Here is a 20,967-nt window from a genome sequence, read left to right on the forward strand (position 1 = left end):
AGAGATGCAGTTACACCATATTGCCCAGGCTGGTCTCGAATTCCAGGGCTCAAGTGATCTGTATGCCTTAGCCTCAGGCAAGAGCCACCATGCCCGGCCAAGCCACTGCATTTTGAAGGCATCTTATTACAGCAGTTCAAGAGTACATCCTAATATATACACAACATATGAAATAGACTTCTAACACACAAGAAATATATTTTGAAGAATATATTTTGATATAGAGACTGGGTCAGGACTCCAGAAAAGACTATGTTCAGGTCTCTAAACTATAGTTATTCCAAAGGTATCCTTCATGACTTTGAGAAACTATTTTCTATACAAAGAGATAGAATATGTGAACTCTGAAGATAGAGGACTTTCCAAAAAAGATAATAGAGTTGATTAAATTCAGCTGAAGACTTGATGATAATCAACCCAGCAAATGAAACTACCTGATTATGAGCTTCTTAAAAAAAAATCAATCATAAGACTAAAAATTTCAAAACATTTCTCTTCTTTATCCCTGTATCCCGAAATGGTACACTGATTTTTTTTTAGAACACGTTAACTACTTTTAGAGCTTGATATGTTCCTTGACAATTCTCTTAGTGGGAGAACAGTAAAATTTTGTTTCTCTAAGAAAAGGACATAATTTTAATTAATTATTCAGAATAGTTGTTTAAAATCCCATTATTCTCAGATTGGTACATGAACTGAATGAAAAATGTTCTGTGTAAGAAAACATAAAGTAAATCTTTTAATATATGTACCTGTTCCATGTGTTCAAATACTGCTGGAGTAGCAATAGTAGCTGGTGCCTCTTCAATAATCTTCTGATGCCTGCGTTGTACAGAGCAATCACGACCAAACAAAGAGATGGCATTGCCATATTGGTCCGCTAAGATCTGTACCTCCAGATGACGAGATTGTTTGGCTAGTCTCATCACAAATATGGGAGATCCAGGGACTTCAGCTTGAACCTGTATTAGAAAAGTGTGAAAAAAAAAACAACTCTTAAATTTTAAACATTTTATCTATCTTGATAAGCTACTTTGATTTCAACAAGCAGATGTCCAGAAGTGTCAGGAACCATGTTAATCAGCAGAAATACAAAAGTGAATAAAATACAGTCCATGCCATCATCTTTAATATCTTTAAGATGCTGCATTCTTACATAATCAATATTAATTGATAAATATGAAAACATGAAAATCTGGTGCATCACAAAGGTAAACAACAAAATATTTGAAAACATAGGCACATACACAAATCCAACAATGGGCAAAATACTACCATCCTGTATTCTGTACAACCAAACGTACAACTTGTTCCAGACAAGATACTTTCCTGGTTCACATTACATCATATATGGTATTGTTGCAGCCAAAGGAATTTCATCTTTAGTTTTGAAGAATATTACTGTTGGGGACAGAATTCTAAAATGGTAACTATTTTTTTTTCTCAGCACTTTAAATAATCCCAATGATTTTTGGCTTTCACTGTTTCTACTGAGATGTCAACTGTCAATTTTATTGTTACTCTTTTGAAAGTAATCTTTATTCCTCAGCTGCTTTAAGATTTTCTCTCTTTCTCTCTTTTGTAGGAGGTAAAGTGGTAGATTTACTCTGATAAGCATAGATGTGGTTCTTTGTATTTGTCCTGCTTAAGGCTCATAGTGCTTTTTGAATCTGTCCTTGGTATCTTTTATCTGTTCAAAGAAATTCTTAGCCTTTCTCTCTTCAAATATGGCTTCTGCTTCATCATTTCTTCAAATATTGCTTCTGCTCCATTCTCTTTCTCTTCTCCTCTGAGACTTAAAGTACATGATGTTAGACCATTTCACATAACCCATAGTCTTTTATGCTCTGTATCTTTTTTGCTCTGTTTTGCCATGTAGCAAGTCATCTCAAAACTCAGTGGCTTGCTTAGAACATCAACCTTTTATGATGCTGTTCTCATCTGGGCAGTTCTTCTTCTAGTCTTGCACTTATATACATATCATCATCTGGTAGCTTGAGTGGGGTAGAATGGTCTCACTCAGATGTCTGGTGATTTGTGCTGAGTGCTGGCTGGTATGTCTAGGGAGCCTCAGCTGGAATCATTCATCTCCAATGCATGTGGCTTCTCATCCTCCAGCAGGTTAGACCAGGCTTCTTCAGTGCTATGTTCCAAGAGCGCAAACGCAGAAGCTATAAGACCTCTTGAGGTATAAGCTCTAGAATTTATACATCTCTTTGGCCACATTCTAATGGTCTAAGCAAGCCACAAAGCCAGCTAAGATTCGAGGGGTGGGGAAAATAGATGCCACCCATGGAAGGGAGGAACAGCAAAGTCACATTGCAAAGGGTGTACATACAGGAATGGGAGGAGTTATTGTGGCCATCTCTTGCAAACAACTTACTATGCTCCACCCTATGGCCATAATAATTCACATACCTCCCACATGCAAAATAGACTCACCCCCTCCCAAGACCCCCAAAGTCTCATCCAATCATGGCATCGGGCTTGACGTCCATTTTCTCATGAGTCATGTCCAGAAGAAAATGAGGCTCCTTGGGTGCAGCTCCTCAGGTACAGTTTCTCTTGATCCAAAGACCTGGGAACTAAAAAGACAAGTTATCTGCCCCAACACTCCCAATATTTATGATGATATTGGGAGAGGATAACTGCAAATGAGATTGTTGTTCAAAGAGGAGGAAATAGGGGGTACACAGTAGTCATTGGTCCATAGCAGTTTTGAAATCCAGATAGGTACATGCTGTCAGATTCCCTTACTCCAGGGTCAGGAATGCTTTTCTTTTCGTTTTGTTTTGTTTTTCAGGGTCTAGTTTGGTTCCCTGGGAGTGAGTCCTTAATCCATGGCATCCCCTGCTCTTAGCTCTGCCCTCTGGGCCCCTGACTCCACTCTCTGAAAAATCTCCCTTTATATTTGAAATGACAGCTGTTTACAGATGAATAGCTTTCTCTCTGCTTCCTGCCCATAAAAAGTTTAAGGCAGCCGGGCGTGGTGGCTCAAGCCTGTAATCCCAGCTCTTTGGGAGGCCGAGACGGGCAGATCATGAGGTCAGGAGATCGAGACCATCCTGGCTAACATGGTGAAACGCCGTCTCTACTCAAAAGAATACAAAAAACTAGCTGGGCAAGGTGGCGGGCGCCTATAGTCCCAGCTACTTGGGAGGCTGAGGCAGGAGAATGGCGTGAACCTGGGAGGCGGAGCTTGCAGTTAGCCCAGATCGTGCCACTGCACTCCAGCCTGGGCGACAGAGCAAGACTCCACCTCAAAAAAAAAAAAAAAAGTTTAAGGCTCAGAGGTCACTTTTCATTTTGAGCTGTTTCTGGCCCTTTCAGTCCCTTGGTGCATTCATCAACACAAATCTCTTGACAACTTTGTGGGTTTCCTATGAATCATATTGGGGTTCACTACTCATCCAAAGAGACACATCCACAACTCATGTCTGCATAGACCTCTCTATACTTTGGGCACATCAGGATGCTATGAGACAGTACCCTTAAGATGCTTAGGGCCAGGCGTGGTGACTTATGTCTGTGATCCCAGCACTTTGGAAGGCCAAGGTGGGAGGATCATCTTATATCAGGAGTTCAAGACCAGCCTGGGCAACATGGTGAAACCTCATCGCTAGTCAAAACACAAAAACTAGCCAGGCATTGTGGTGGACACCTGTAATCCCAGCTACTCAGGAGGCTGAGGCAGGAGAATCACCTGAACCTGGGAGGTGGAGGTTGCAGTGAGCCGAGATCATGCCACTGTACTCCAACCTGGGCGACAGAGTGAGACTCCCTCTCAAAACAAACAAACAACAAACAAACAAAAAAGATAGCTAGAAGCCTGTTTCTAGCTGAAAGTGTTTTTTGTTTTTTTGTTTTTTTTTTTTTAAAAAGGATACTTAGAAGCATCTTCCTAGCTGAAAGGATAATTTATTAGCTACTACCTTAAAGATTTCTGAGGCCTTAAAGTCACAGCACTCTTGACTTGGTCTTTACCCTGAGGCATTTTTAACTTAGGAAATCTTTTGCCAGCTGGAGAGACTCGGGATGAGAAACAATTCTATTTTCAATAAGTTCTGGGTCCTTTACATTTCTGTAAATTCTGTCAATTCTGCTTGCAAGCAAAACATCTTCTTTAGCTTACCTCTTTTTTACAGTTTCTTAACATAAGCAACTAGAAGCACTCCACAGATACTTTAAACACTTGTAGAGAGCTCCTTAAACAGATCCATGACTTCATTAAATTAATATATCCAATTTATCTTCCAAGTTAACTCAGATAACATTTTTTGCCAATTGTTCCATTATTACAGAACATGGATCTTTTTTCCAGACTCCAGTAACAATTACTACACTGCTTTTCCAGCCTCCCTTAACAGTTCATCATTCTTCCAGTCTTCATTAACATCCTCCTCATCAATTTTCCAGCCTACACCTATGAGCCAGTTTTAAAGTCAATGTCTTATGTTTTACTTTTTTGTTATGGCAATATCATACCTGTAGGTATCAATTTCTGTGTCAATTATCCATTGATACCTAACTAACTACCAAAAACTTAGTGACTTCGTATAGTCACCATTTTATTTTATTTGCTCAAAAGTGTGATCAGCATTTTGAATTTGGCACAATTGGCAGTTTTGATCTTGCCTGGAGTAACGCAAGCAGCTATAGTCATCTGGCAGCTCAACTGGGGTTAGATGATCAAATATCAAGTTAACTGATACAGACATTTCAAAACTACTCATTACTATGGAATCAAATAGTGGAAAAGTCTTAAAACACTAAGGGGAGGTTTTCTGTGAAAGTCCTTAAGTTTTTCAATACTAGTTGGCTGAATAACCAATCCAAATGCTAGTTGGCTGAATAACCAAACCAATACTAGTTGGCTGAATAACCAAACCAAATGAGACCAAATTAGATGGTCTCATTTACATGTCTCAAATGTGGTGCTGCTGACCGTCAGCTAGTAGGACTAGGAGGCCGTCGCTGGGACAACTCATCTCTGCGCATGTGACCTCTCCTTCTCCAGTAGGCTAGAATAGGCTCTTTACTTGGTAGTCTGAGGGCTCGCTCCAAGACAGCAAGGGCAACTACAAAACTATTTGAAGTTTAGGCTAGGCTTCAGAACTTGTGTACCATTTCTGCCACATTCTACTGGCTAAAACAAGTCACAAGGCCAGCTAAAATTCAAGGGTTGGGGAAAAAAGACTCTACTTCTTGATAGGAGGAGCTGCAAAATAATGGTGTACAGAGTAGGTACACAGAAATGGAAAGAGTTATCATGATCATCTTTGCAAATAATTTCTCACATTGCTCTATGTTTTTCATCCTTTTGTCTCTCTTCATGCTTCAGTCTGAATTTCCTTCTGATCTACTCACGAGTCATTAATTATCTTATCTTTTTCTATGTTTTTTTTTGTTTTGTCACCCAGGCTGGAATGCAGTGGTATGACCATAGCCCAATGCAGCCTCAAACTCCTGGGCTCAAGGGATTCTCCCATCTCAGCCTCCAGTGCTACTTATTAATTCTCTTCAACTGCATCTAATATGCTATAATTTTAAACTCCTATATTGACTACTTCTTCTTCTTTTTTTAGACAGGGTCTTGCTCTGTTGCCCAGACTAGAATGCAGTGGCACAGTCTCAGCTCACTGCAGCCTCTGCCTCCTGGGTTCAAGTGATTCTCCCACCTCAGCCACCCAAGTAGCTGAGATTACAGGCGTGTGCCACCAGGCCTAGCTAATTTTTGTATTTTTAGTAGAGACGGGGTTTCATCATGTTGGCCAGGCTGGTCTTGAACCCCTGACTTCAAGTGATCCACCTGCCTCGGCCTCCCAAAGTGCTGGGATAACAGGCATGAGCTACCATGCCCGGCTACTGATACTGACTTCTTAATTTTAGTTATTGCATTTTCAGTTCTAGAACTTTTGTTTCTTCTTTATGATTTCCAGTTCTCTACCAAAATTCTCAATCTTGTCTTTAATTTCCTTGAATACGTTAAGCAGAATTACTTTAAAGTCCTTGTCTGATAATCTCATTATCTAAACCCTCTGTGGGTCTGTTTCTACTGTTTTGTTCTTCTTGGTTTTCAATCGTCTAATTTTGTATGCCTGTTTTGAATTGAGTGGTTGATATGCTGTAAGAAAAATGAACAGAAATAATTTTAAGTTCTGGATGTTATCTTTCTCTGGAAAGGATTTACATTTGCTTCCTGCAGGTGTCTAGAAGCACCAGCAATCCTAAAACATCTTGCTTAAATCAGAGGTTGAATATTTTGAAGCCAAGATTTAGTCCCTGTGAGGGCTAGTCTATTTCCAGTTCACCCTTTCTCCCGTAGTCAGTCCTTAAAGATCCCAACCTAAAATGTGGGAGGTTTTCCAGGGCACCTCTCCCCAGGGAGCCCTCTTAGTCTTTTAAGACTGTCAAAAACTCATCAGCCTTTCAGGTGCTTCTTCTTGAACTAGAAGATGTATCTAGGGGAAAAGTAGCCTCATACGTCAAGCTCACATCTCTGGGTTTCCTTTTTCTCCTATATGTTAGCCCCATAATTCTTCACTGTCTTGAATGGTCTCTAATGCCATAAAACACACACACACACACACACACACACACACACACATATTTATAAAGAAATCTGGTTCAGCTTTTCTAGTTTATTCCCAACGGGAGGATTGGTTTATTCAGCCAACTAGTATTGAAAAACTTAAGGACTTTCACAGAAAACCTCCCCTTAGTGTTTTAAGACTTTTCCACTATTTGATTCCATAGTAATGAGTAGTTTTGAAATGTCTGTATCAGTTAACATTATTAATCCATGCCTTTTTTTTCTTTTTGCTTCTAAGAGCAAAGTCCTTTTCTCTAGACCCCCTGAGTCATTGATCTACCTATGAAATTAGAATTCAATGAAAAAAATGTGAAAAAAAAAAAACCCAAGGTAGTATTCAATTTCTGACACTTAAAATAGGATAATGTAGCAAAACAATACCTTATTTATTTATGTATTTTAAAATTTTTTGTAGAGATAGAATCTCACTTTGTCTTCCAGGCTGATCTCAAATTCCTGGCTTCAATCTATGCTCCCGCTTTAGACTCCCAAAGTGCTAGGATTACAGGCATAAGCCACTAAGCCCAGCCAAGACAACAACTTTATCACTTCCTTTATCTAGTACAGATGCTCCTTGACTTACAATGCGGTTATGTCCCAATAAACCCAACATTAGTTAAAATGTGTTAAGTAAAAATTGTATTTAAGATACCTTCATAGCTTAGTCTAGCCTACCTTAAATGTTCTTAAAACACATTAGCCTACAGCTGGGCAAAATCTTCTAACACAAAGCCTGTATTATAATAATAAAGTGTTGACCATCTCATGTAGTTTACTGAATGTTGTACTAAAAGTGAAAAACAATAGCTGTATGGGTACTCAAAGTAAGATTTATGCTGAATGCATTATCACTTGCACACCATTGTAAAGCTGAAAATTTGTAAGTTGAAATTTTAAGTTGGGGGACTATCTGTATATCAAATCATGGAAGACTCAGCTTATAAGATTTTCCATTTAACTTTTGACAGTGAAGCAAGGAGTTTGCTGCTGTTTTAAGAAAAAAAAAAGCCAAATAAAAGGTGGCATGGCACACTAATAAAAGAAGTGCAAAGTAGAAGATGATAAGGAAACTATGAAAAAGGGGGAAGCTAGGAGAGTGAAAAGAGCAGACTTCTGTCCCAATTTTCCATTTTTTGACACATCTTTTACTACGCACTGGTAGAAGGAAAAAAAGTGAGTTAAGTATGTGACGGTAACTAAGTATGTGAGGGCAGAACAAAAAGAGACTCCTGTCTCCCTTTTCTCACTGTGTTTAAGATTCTAAAAAGACATCACTTATTTGGTCATCTCTACAACCAATGTATAGTACGGTCACATCAACTTGGCTGCAAAGCAGAGGGTAAGACAACGAGAGATCCTACATTGAGCTTTCCTGAGTCACTCTCAGTTCCTATATACTATGGGCCTGCCACAGGGTTCCTGTGCCAGGGTGTGGTGGCCATGCAGCATGGACTAGGGTATAGACCGCTGGGACAGCAGGGTAGATGGGACATATGATGGTAACTCAGAGGTCTCTAGGCTATGTGAACTAAAGTGAGAAAAAGTCAACCAGAGAGCCTGGGCCTGTCCAAGCCAAGAGCAACCATACCAGTATCATACCACCACACCACACATTATCTACAAAGTCAGAAGAACAGGGACACAAAAATATAGAAAGGTATTGATTTTTCCTTGCCATTATGAGGTCCTAAAAGCCATACGCACCATGTAGGGAAGAGCTATCTGAGAAACTGAGCATGTTTATATAGGACAGAAAAACTCTACTTTTTGAATTACCTAATTAAATAAAACTTAAAATTGAGTTGGACATTTCATTAACCTTTTTTCTCTGCTAACACGCAGGTAGAAACTAGAGGGAAAGACAATTAGCTATAGACAAAATTAAAAATTAAATATTTTCTGGACATCCAAATTATAGTATGAGTTAAATCATGTATCTCTGATATATATGTTAGTTCAAACAAACAAAAACAGCTTGTACTCTACCTGTCTGAAGAGGTTAGGGAAGTCATCTGCATTGTTGACTTTTCTAATTCCCTTCCCTCCTCCTCCTTCTGAGGCCTTGATCATTACTGGATATCCAACTTCCTCAGCTGCCTTCAAGAAGAAAGAAAAAAAAATAGAAGAAATAGTGTTATTACTAGGGAAGGAGAAAACTGGCATTTTTCTCCCTTTAAGAATGCAGTCAGTAAGTCTAAATATAGTAAAATAGAAAGATCTTCAAGATACACTATTAGGTGAAAAAATAAATAGTAGAACAATATTTGTAGTATTAGGTTGAACCAAAAGAAATTGCCTTATTCACAGATTTTAAAAATGACTGAATATAGGCAATTTCTTATGGTTCAATCTAAAGTAATGTCACATGGGTCAAAAACAAAATTATATATGCATTCATACACCTACATATGTAAGTGCAAAGAATTGAAGTCCAGAGTACATACCAGCAATGATTTAGAAAAGAAAGATGGGTCCGGGCTCAGTGGCTAATGCCTGTAATCACAGCACTTTGGAAGGCCAAGGCGGGCGGATCACCTGAGGTCAGGAGTTCGAGACCAGCCTGACCATCATGGAGAAACCCCGTCTCTACTAAAAATACAAAATTAGCTGGGCATGATGGCACATGCCTGTAATCACAGCTATTCGGGAGGCTGAGGCAGGAGAATCACTTGAACCTGGGAGGTGGAGGTTGCAGTGAGCCAAGAGATCATGCCATTGCACTCCAGCCTGGGCAACAAGAGCGAAACTCCATCTCAAAAAAACAAAAAAAAAAACAAAGAAAGATGGGTGGATATACAACTTTCCTTTTTCACTGTATATATTTCTGCATTATTGGAATTTCTTATATTATGCAGGTATCCACGTATCACAATTAAAAAAAAAAAAAAGACATAAAGAGTTCATTTAAAATAAGCTAGGCCGGGCGCGGTGGCTCAAGCCTGTAATCCCAGCACTTTGGGAGGCCGAGACGGGCAGATCACGAGGTCAGGAGATCGAGACCATCCTGGCTAATACGGTGAAACCCTGTATCTACTTAAAAATACAAAAAACTAGCCGGGCGACGAGGCAGGCGCCTGTAGTCCCAGCTACTCGCGAGGCTGAGGCAGGAGAATGGCGTAAACCCGGGAGGCGGAGCTTGCAGTGAGCTGAGATCCAGCCACTGCACTCCAGCCTGGGTGGCAGAGCAAGACTCTGTCTCAAACAAAAAAAAAAAAAATAAGCTAAAGTGGGGTTGGGCTCAGTAGCTCATGCCTGTAATCCCAACACTTTGAGAAGCTGAGGCAGATGGATCACACCTGAGGTCAGGAGTTTGAGACCAGCCTGGTCAACATGATGAACCCCTGGCCCTACTAAAAACACAAAAAATTAGTTGGGCGTGGTACTGCATGCCTGTAATCCCAGCTACTCGGGAAGCTGTGGCACGAGAACTGCTTGAACCCAGGAGGCAAAGGTTGCAATGAGCCAAGATCGTGCCTCTGCATTCCAGCTTGGGCAACAAAGTGAGACCCTGTCTCAAAAAATAATAAAATAAAATAAAATAAAATAACCAAGTCATTCCTTTGTCAAAATATTCCAGTCTTTTAAGGTTTTGCTACATTATAATAATATCTTTAAAATATATCACCAGGCCTGGCCCAGTGCCTCACACTTGTAATCTCAGCACTTTAAGAGGCCAAGGTAGGTGGATCACTTGAGGTCAGGAGTTCGAGACCAGCCAGCCCAACTTGGTGAAACCCTGTCTGCACTAAAAATACAAAAGTGAGCACCTGTAATCCCAGCTACTCAGGAGGCTGAGGCAGGAAATCACTTGAATCTGGGAAGTAGAGGTTGCAGTGAGCCGAGATGGCACCACTGCACTCCAGCCTGGGCAACAGAGTGAGACTCCAACCCAAAAAAATAAAATAAAATAAATATCACCCAGAAAAAGAACATTTCAATGTTTAAGCTATGTCAATCGATTAGGAATGAAAATCTTTTACTCGCAGTCTCACCTTTTCTAATGTTTCCTTAACTCTATTCTTTCCTATGCTCATATAAACAGAATTAGTATAATGAACTCAATTGCTGAGTGATAGATGATCAAAGAGATAGCATAAGTGTGGAGAAAGACTTTAAAAAAAAAAGGGGTATCCCACAGGAGGTCAGTAAGTAAGAAGGTAGGCCTTTTAAAAATATATGAAAGCTTTAGTCACAAGTAGCCCATTAAAAATATTTTGGAAGAATTTTAACACTTTAATATAATATAAGTAAGGAGCGGGGAGGTAGAAGGACAAAAAATATTAAGTAGAAAAAAGTATTATGATTACCAACACAATACATATATTAAGACTCAAAACTTATAATTATCATAAGTATAGGAATCTCTTAATAAAGATTTTTATATGATATAAATCTATGAGTTGAAAAGGATAAAAAACATGAATATGTTAACAGACATTATCTTTGGATGGTGTGTTTACATGTGGCTTTATCATCATCTTTGGCTTTTCAAATTTTCTACCAGAAAATGCTGTTTATAATTATACCAAAAAAAAAAGAACATTAGTTGATAAGCAAAAAAAAAAAAAAAAAAATAGCTAGTTCCTTACAAAGAGCTTCTACTCTTTTGCAAATTATAGCAAACAAAATGAAGCATTTGCAATTCAATTAGAAATATTAATTCTTCTTATTAAGGAGATTACAGGATGTTTAACTTAAAATGCAAACAATATAGCAAAATTATTTGAACATTCAGTATCCCTCTTGAATTTATAACACACGAGTCAAACTAAAGCAATGTATTTTTCTTACAATAACCTCTTTCATTATCTTTCATTATACCTGAAAGCATAACCAACACTTTAAACTATTTATAAAAATTAAAGGGGAACAAATTGGAGGGAACTATAAGCAAAGAAAAGTTAATGGTGGGGAAAGGATCTCCTTTTGCCTAGGTTCACATTTTTACATGGATAGACAACAATTAAGAGTAACGCTTTCAGTCTTTCTCGGTTCACTCCCTTGCTCCTCCCCAAGGGAAAAATAATAAATTATGTGATTGGTCAACTTGGAAGGAGGGACTGAATATGCATAGCTCAGCCTTTTCCCCTTTGGGATCAGCCCACTGCACAGGACACACACTCTTTGTCAGCTCTCAGCCATACACTAAGCTGAATTAAGCTCACCCTCTGTCGAGGGAAATCTGTGGTCATTCAGCACTGCCAGTAACCAGTGGGTGAGTGAGCCTGCTTAACTTTGGTGTTCAGTTTACAAATCTGATTGTTGCTGCACACTTAAGCCATTTTCACCAACATCACTGTTTGTAATAAAGCTGACTGTTTGATCTCTGCCTCCTGGCTTCTTGGTTCTGAATTCAACCAGTGGAAAAAAGTATGTTGTTTGTTGTCCCTGCCCTCACACACTAACAGGTGGTAGAGAGAGAGAGAATCAGCACCTCCTTAAAACTCTGACTTAATCACCTAAGAAATGTTCTGTCTAGATGAGCAGCCTGCTTCAAAATGAATTTAGATTGTTTACATTTAAAGTCACTTCCTCAATCTGTATTTTTTAAAGTAAAAAGACTTATGCAATCTAAAGACAAACCAGAGTATTCTATACTTTTAAACTACACCTCCTGGTCTTACATCCCTAACACCACCTTGGGTATATATCACGAGCCAGGCTCCCAATTTCCACATTTGTGACTATAATTGGTCAGTTGAAAGGTATCACTCCCTGGAGTTAGTAACCTACCTGTAGCCCATCATCCACATCTTTCACATAACCTTTTTCATATAGCTCCTGGGGAACATTTAAGATACGTTTTGAAAAATCATTTTCCTGCCAGTCCATATGAAGACCTGCAATAGACAATAGCAACTTAGGGCAATTACAAGAGCTTCTGCTCTTGTCAATTTTCTGCTCTGCATTCTTTAAAATGCTATCATATTTATCCAAAACTGAGAGTGGATGGGAGAAGGAAGGATGTCATAAAACCCTGATCAGTCCTTGGGGTTAACAGGATTTAGCCATAGCATGACCCAGCAACTTGGGTTCTTATGCTGGCAAAAGCCACATGAGCTAACAGGGAGCAACTTATAAAAATGCAAAGACATACAAAACCAAAACAAACAAACAAAAAAAGAGCATGGCATACTTCTCACAGCAACTCAGCAGGCAAAATACCTTCAAACTGTGTGTTCAGGCCTGCTCCAGGGCCAAGAGGTCTGGGAATAATTCAATCTTTATGAGCCCTTGGAAATAGAAATGGCGGTTTTATCGGCCTCAGCAGAGTCATGATTCCATGCTCTCTGAACGTCCCTGTACTCAGCCACAAGGGGAACACTATAGCCTCTCCATTCAAACAAGAACAAATTCAACCGTTTATTTTAAACGATTTGACCCAGCAGATCTGGAGAGGATATTGCAATCTCCCTGGAGAGCCAGAGTAACAAGGGTTCAAATCTGTTCAGCCTCAAGACAATGGTCATTCCCATTTAAAAGAAGTTTCAGTGTATGTCTGCTCCCAGTGCTTGAGTACCAAAAAAAAAAAAAGAAAGATTCATATTGTTATCAGCTATAATAATTCACATAGAACTCTTTAAGGGATTTGTTGAGAATAAATCATTTTCTGAAAATTCTTGCCCCTCTGGCATGCCTGGAAGAAAGGTTAATTACTGACCTCATTTTCTGCATCAAGGGCAACTGAGGTTGAATGGTTTTTAAACAGTCAAAGCAAATTATCAATAGCTTGTGGGTTGATATCAAGAAAACATTGGCAAGTAAACATCTGAGTAGGTTTTAGGTTTTTCTTAGTGATCCAGACTACTCCCAGGCAGGTCCGAAGACCTAATTCCACCTGGGAAGCCCACCTCTGAGGAAGATTCTAGCCTACCCAGAGTACATCTAAACCCACAAAACCATGTATGTGCTTTCCCAGAGTTTCTCCAAGTTAACTCACAAGCTCACTCTAGATCACAGTTTAGCATCTGTGTCCCTGGAACTAAATTTACATTCCTAAGATAAAAGAATCACAGGTGTATTAATTAAGTCAGGAGCTACAAGATACCATTAATCAACTGTATTCCATTTCCTGTCAAGTATCCCAATACTTTTTCAAAAGAGGTAAGTCCCAAATATCCTATTGAGCTATTTTGTACTTCAAGATACAAACAAGAATTCAGTTCTTACCACTGCCGCTCCAGGGAAGAGTTGGGATACCTGCAGTTTGAGCCACTATGGAAGATGCAATCTTATCCCCTAAAGCCCACATGGCCTGGCTTGGAGGACCTAAAAACAAAACAGGAAAAGAATCCTGACTGTAACATTTTGGCCTCATTTCTGGCACATGTAGTTGCCTTGTATCATAGCTATTTATGTATTTGTCTTGTCCTCCCCTGACCCCTCACATATCAAGGAGATCATAAATTGATTATGGGGACTATTATGCTTTGACTTATCTTTGTACCATCTATGAAACCTAACGTAGCTTTTTGTACAGAGTGAGAGCTCTGTATATATAAACATATGCTGAATTAAATTTTTGCCAAATCTAGCTATAATGTTATCATTCTTCATGATTCAACTTTACCAGATCAATAAAGTCTTCTTTTTTAAGTCAATATCCTGAAATAAGGACTTTAAAGTTTTAGGATTCAAGTCTGAAATAGTATACCCTCTTTGGTCTTAGGGGAGCCCAAAAAGGAGACTTATCTTTAATAAGGTTTACAAAACATAATGTTCATTGTTTAAGGTCACTGAGACAGACAGAAAAATACTTTGAGCTATATAACCTCTCTTTTTCTCTCTGGTATAATGACAGCAGAAAAGTCAGAAGTATCTCTCACCTGTAGCACCTATATGCTTAAATGCAAAGGTGCTGATTCATATTTAACGGCACACTGCCAGGGCATCCTGAGTATTCAATTATCTTCACTATCTAAAAACAGGTAATTTTCCCACATGCTTTCTTAAGGTTAGCTGCAAAGTTTTAAAAGGTCAGTGTTTTAGAAACCAAAGCCTTCTCCATATCTCCATATCGGACCCAGGGACAGAAAAAATCAAGATGAAGTGAGATAAGCAAGAAATGAAAAAAATGAAAGAAATGAAGAGGGTCACTCTGAGAGTTAGTAATAGATTGAGAAAAAAAAAAAAGAGAGAGAGAGAGAGACAGAGAGAGAGCGAGCCCAGTACATCTTAAACAGAAGAAGATCAGACTATAGAGTAAAATGTGGGCAAAATTGACAAAAAGAAACAGAAAGACAGGGACAGTATGTCAGAACGGCTTACCCATGAAGGCAATGCCATTTTTCAAGAGAAGTTCTGGTAGTTTGGGATTCTCAGAAGCATGACCCCAGCCAGCCCACACTGCCTGCAAGGGAATACAATATAATTCATTCTTAAAATTCATTCAAAACCCCCACAAACTGCATGACTCTCTATCCAGGCTGGCCCTATTTCATGAGGTACAATAGTTCCACAGCAGCCTAATGCTTAATTCAGCTTCTATGCTTGATTGTTGGCAAACTCTTTACAGAGTAACAATAAGTAGTCCATTGTGGCAAGATCTCTGAAGGGGTCAAAACCAAGTTGAAACTGATATTAAGATCCAGTTATTCTTGTTGCTCTTTAGGAAACTCAATTCATAGCCTAAGCTGTAAAGGGCATCTTCTAGAAATACTGGCTATGTTTCACATATTCAATTACTATGGCCACTCCATTACATCTTTATTGATTACACTGCCATTTAAGTTTAGAGTTTTTTCTCTTGGGGCTTTAAGATACCTACCCTAAACTTACTAACACAACGTGACAGGGAAGAAACAGCCTATTTCTTTAATATACCACCATCATTTAGGCTAATATTCCACAAGAAACAGGTAATTTTTACTTACCTGGGATGGCTCAAAGGTGAGATACCTAGAATAAATAATCTCTGAAAGATGCTTCCAAACTTTGTTTGCATTAGGTTTACTTTATTTTTAGCCATTCCATTATTTCCATCTTTCTTTTCCTTATTTGGTTTAGTTATCTCATATACAGGCATTTAATAATTTTCAAAAAAGATGCTTTACAAAAATGTTCTTCTCTGGATATCGCCCTGTGCCTAACTATAAAATTGCTGAATTTGGTTTTAAAGAACACATTGGCATCTCTTACTTGTACTGGGATCCTTTTAGCAATATCAAGAATTAATTCCACATTTGCATAGTTGTTGTTGTTTGGTCCTCCAGGCACTGGCACGTAGTGATCTGCCATCTTAATGTATTCTGAAAATGCAAGCAAATTAATAGAGAACACATGATTGTTTTATTCCAAAAATTTAATTGCACAGCAAAACTATGTAAAGGTCAGGAACTATCATAATTAACCACAGGACAAAGAGCATTAATAGGATAATTTCCAGGACCACTTAGTTGGGGTCTCTTAGTTTGTTAAGTCACAAGCACTAATACGAGTTACCCCATATTTAGAAGCTCTTATACTAAAACAGCAGTTCTCCAATATTTCATTTTGTAATCTTTCTGAGGAATCTTCTATATCAAGGCTGATGTGTCTCTCAGTGGCCCAAGCGCAATTACTCTATTCTGAGAAAAACTTCTAGTCCTGACATTCTTTGTCTTTAACTGGCACTGGACCTAGACCCTTTTCCTGCTGCAGAGCTTGACAGAATGGAGAAAGATAGGAGAGCCTGAATGGCTTGCAAACTGGCTAAACAAGAAAGGTTAGTTACAGGAGTGTCTGGAAAGAGTGTATCTGGAAACAGGTATTTGAAAGAAACTTGAGAAAGATAACCACTTTCTCATGTATATTTGTTGTACAGCACTCCCTTTCAAATTTGTCACCTAACATCTATCTTCCTATTCTGGCAATGACAATTGTAACAGAAGAGCTACCACGTGTAGGGACTGTAACTAACACTTTATATATACATTATCTCATTTAATTCTGTCATCAACCCAATACATGATATATGACAGAAAATGATGGCTTGGAGGAGTTAAGTAACTTGCTCAAAGTTCATTTCCTCCATTTATATATTTATTTTAGCTTTCAAATTTCAACTCAAGCATCCACCATTATTTATTAACAGTTCTTTTATCTCGTTCTTTTCTAAAAATTTAAGTTACAGGATACATGTGCAGGACATCCAGGTTTATTACATAGGTAAACATATGCCATGGTGGTTTGCTGCACCTATCAACCCCATCAGTTAGGTATTAAGCCCCATATGCACTGGCAAAGGGCATGAACAGACACTTCTCAAAAGAAGACATTTATGCAGCCAACAAACATATTTAAAAAAAAAAAAAAAGGCTCAACATCAGTGATTATTAGAGAAATGCAAATCAAAACCATAATGAGATACCATCTCATGCCAGTCAGAATGGTGATTATCTTATTCTTATTTCTAAAAGATTTTAAGTCCTTTCTAAAAAAAAAAAAAACTACTAAAAAATTCTGCTAGAATGTCTTCAAAATTAAAACAGGTTTATTGTTCTCTTTGATTATAGGAGGGAAAGCATGTAAATTATTAAATAATGTTAGATAATACAACAGACTATAACAATACTATATTTTAAAAGTCAAAATTGGCTGGGTGTGGTGGCTCACGCCTGTAATCTCAGCACTTTGGGAGGCTGAGGTGGGCAGATCATGAGGTCAGGAGATGGAGACCATCCTGGCTAACACGGTGAAACCCCATCTCCCTAAAAATACAAAAAATTAGCCAGGGATGGTGGCACACGCCTGTAGTCCCACCACAGACAGAGTGAGGCTGAGAGAGGCTGAGGCAGGAGAATCGCTTGAACCTGGGAGGCAGAGGTTGCAGTGAGCCGAGATTGAGCCACTGCACTCCAGCCTGGGGGACAGAGTGAGACTCTCACCCATTGTCCCACCTCAAAGACAACCAGTTTATGCTTTATTGTATATAAATATATATTTTTTGGTATATATATATATATGTTTAATTTTTTGATGGATACCTAATATTTCAATAGGCTATATAATTCATTTGACTACTAACTTATTGATGGAAGTACAGATTATTTACAATTTGAAAAATAATAAAATAATGTGTATCCCTGTATGGCTGTCCAATTATATCCACAGATACGTTACTAACAATAAAACTACTGGGTCAAAAGGTATTCATATTTTCAGACTCTCACTAGCAACATGGGTACCAAATACTCTCACCTATGTTAGGTATTATGAATGTTTTCAATTTTGTGAGTTTCGTAAGTTTAAAAAAAAAAGTCTTTAGTATTGTTTTGGTTTAGATTTCTTTTTTGTTTGTTTGTTTGTTTTTGAGACAGGGTCTCACTCTGACACCCAGACTGGAATGCAGTGGCATGATCATGGCTCACTGCAACCTCGACCTCCTGGGCTCAGGTGATTCTCCCACCTCAGCCTCCAGAGTAGCTGAGACTACAGGCACGTGCCTCTATGCCCAGCTAATTTTTGCATTTTTTGTAGCGACAAAGTTTCACCACATTGTCCAGGCTGACCTTGAACTTCTAGGCTCAAGTGATCCGCCTGCCTTGGCCTCCTCAAGTGCTGAGATTACAGGCATGAGCCACCATGCCTGGCCCTCCATACTTCTTATCAGTAAGGTATAATCTCTTAATCTTAAGGTACAGTATCTTCATAGATAACATGATGAATAATATGGTATCAAGGATTTGCATCAAAATAATTGTGCATGGGGTTAAGAATACAGATGAAACTAGATTAGCCATGAGTTGATAATTATTGATATTGCATGACAGGTAGATGGGAAGGGATTAATTATACTCTTCAACTTTTACATAGTTAAACACACACACATACACACACATCAAAAAACACATTCATTTAAAATGCAAATCCTTAGATGTCCAACACACACACATACTCTCCTCAAAAGACAAAGTCTGTGCTTCAGAGGATGGAAAACAAGGTCCCCCTTGGCAAATACTATATCACATCTTGTAGCCCCTGTAACTTCTAGAACACCACTTGTGTCATACCTTTATGCATGTGTATATGCTGTTCTTTCTGTCTGGTACACCTTTCTCTCCCTTCAATTGCTTCACTCTTACTCATTCTTGGTTAGACATAATCTCTTTCAGAAAGCTTTCTCTCTTTTTTTTTTTTTTCGTTGAGACTGAGTCTCGCTTTGTGGCCCAGGCTGGAATGCAGTGGCACTATCTCGGCTCACCACAACCTCCTCCTCCTGGGTTCATACAGTTCTCCTGCCTCAGCTTCCGAGTAGCTGGATTTACAAGCACCAGCACCATGCCCAGCTAATTTTTGTACTTTTAGTAGAGACGGGGTTTCATCATGTTGGAGTCCCAAACTCCTGACCTCAAGTGATCTACCGGCTTCAGCATCCCAAAGTGCTGGGATTACAGGCATGAGCCACCACACTCAGCCTAAGAAAGCTTCTCTTAAGACTGCCCCCAAGAACTAGATGTCTCATCTCTGTGTTCTCACCGGACCCTGTGCATGTTTCTTTTATAGCACTTACCTCATTGTATTGAAATTATTTGTTTCCTACAACAAGATCACATCTTATTCAACTGTCAGTCTCCATGTTAAGTGAATGAAAAATGAATTAATTGGAGTACCAGGTAAAAGAAACCGGGCCGAGTGCAGTGGCTCACACCTGTAATCTTAGCACTTTGGGAGGCCGAGGCAGGTGGGTCACAAGGTCAAGAGACCGAGACCATCCTGGCCAACACGGTGAAACCCTGTCTCTACTAAAAATACAAAAATTAGCTAGGCGTGATGGCGCACACCTGTAGTCCCAGCTGCTTGGGAGGCTGAGGCAGGAGAATCACTTGAACCCTGGAGGCAGAGGTTGCAGTAAGCTGAGTTTGCACCACTGCACTCCAGCCTGGTGACAGAGCAAGACTCTGTCTCAAAAAAAAAAAAAAAAAAACTAAACAAATAAAAAACCACGCAAGATAATTTGTATTTATTATAGATGATCTCATCTTTACAATTATCTAGTGAAATAGACATTAGGATCTTCCTTTTATAAGCATGAAACTTGTGGCTCAGAGATGTGAAAGTGTGCATCTAAATGATTTCACATAACATGATATAGTTTGAATGTATGTCCCTTGCCAAATGTCATGATGAATTGTAATCCCCAGTCTCGGAAACAGCGCCTGGTAGGAGGTGTTTGGATCATGAGGGCAGCTCCCTCATGAATGGCTTGGGCCATCTCCTTGATGATATGTGAGTTCTCACTCTAAGTTCATATGAGATGTGGTTGTTTAAAAGTGTGTGGCACCCTCCCCCCCGCCGCATTCTCTGTCTTATTCCTGCTCTGGCTGTGTGATGTGCCTACTCCCCTTTCACCTTCCTCCAGGATAGTTAAGTGTCCTGAGGCCTCCCCAGAAGCAGAGCAGATGCCAGTACCATGCTTCCTGTAAAGCCTGCAGAATCGTGAGCCAATTAAAACTCTTTTCTTTACAAATTACCCAGCCTCAGGTATTTCTTTATAGCAATGCAAGAATGGCCTAATATATAACATTTGCTTTCTAATAAATTGGTGACTTCTCGATTTCTAAATAAGATGATATAATAACCTTTCTTTCTTAGGAATAATCAAGGGCCGGGCGCGGTGGCTCAAGCCTGTAATCCCAGCACTTTGGGAGGCCGAGGCGGGTGGATCACGAGGTCAGGAGATCGAGACCCTCCTGGCTAGCATGGTGAAACCCCGTCTCTACTAAAAATACAAAAAAAAAAAAACAACTAGCCGGGCGCGGTGGCGGGCGCCTGTAGTCCCAGCTACTCGGAGGCTGAGGCGGGAGAATGGCGGGAACCCGGGAGGTGGAGCTTGCAGTGAGCCGAGATCGCGCCACTGCACTCCAGCCTGGGCGACACAGCGAGACTCCGTCTCAAAAAAAAAAAAAAAAAAGGAATAATCATAATACCATTGTCTCAACAAAGAAAAAACATATGCAGACTAAAATAAGTACAAAAGGATAGCTCTTTTTTGCAGCTGCTTAGGAGTAAAACATAAAAAAAGTAAAAAAAGATAGCTCTTCACATTATCTGTGGGTATTCTACTTTAAGAGATTATACCTTAGGCCGGGCGCGGTGGCTCAAGCCTGTAATCCCAGCACTTTGGGAGGCCGAGACGGGCGGATCACGAGGTCAGGAGATCGAGACCATCCTGGCTAACACGGTGAAACCCCGTCTCTACTAAAAATACAAAAAACTAGCCGGGCGAGGTGGCGGGCGCCTGTAGTCCCAGCTACTCGGGAGGCTGAGGCAGGAGAATGGCGGGAACCCGGGAGGCGGAGCTTGCAGTGAGCTGAGATCCGGCCACTGCACTCCAGCCCGGGCGAAAGAGCAAGACTCCGTCTCAAAAAAAAAAAAAAAAAAAGAGATTATACCTT

At 39.5% G+C, this 20,967-nt stretch overlaps 1 protein-coding gene across 5 annotated transcripts in view; it reads right to left on the reverse strand.

The window, feature by feature from the left end:
- The window catches only part of ACACA (acetyl-CoA carboxylase alpha), a 338,866-nt gene that overhangs the window by 181,776 nt on the left and 136,123 nt on the right, over positions 1 to 20,967 (reverse strand). For 4 of the 5 annotated variants that reach the window (XM_033183814.1, XM_033183815.1, XM_033183813.1 and 1 more), the window contains 6 exons: positions 15,731 to 15,840; positions 14,861 to 14,942; positions 13,763 to 13,861; positions 12,326 to 12,432; positions 8,579 to 8,689; positions 753 to 962 (listed from right to left, as the gene is read on the reverse strand). In XM_033183814.1, coding sequence (XP_033039705.1) covers positions 753 to 962; positions 8,579 to 8,689; positions 12,326 to 12,432; positions 13,763 to 13,861; positions 14,861 to 14,942; positions 15,731 to 15,840 — 719 coding nt within the window. Of the gene's footprint in view, positions 1 to 752; positions 963 to 2,442; positions 2,560 to 8,578; positions 8,690 to 12,325; positions 12,433 to 13,762; positions 13,862 to 14,860; positions 14,943 to 15,730; positions 15,841 to 20,967 lie in introns of those variants that run through there. The other variant, XM_033183817.1, reaches the window with a different exon arrangement.

The sequence above is a fragment of the Trachypithecus francoisi genome, unplaced genomic scaffold, assembly GCF_009764315.1.
Source record: "Trachypithecus francoisi isolate TF-2019V2 unplaced genomic scaffold, Tfra_2.0 Lachesis_group20, whole genome shotgun sequence".
NCBI classification, from domain to species: Eukaryota; Metazoa; Chordata; class Mammalia; order Primates; family Cercopithecidae; genus Trachypithecus; species Trachypithecus francoisi.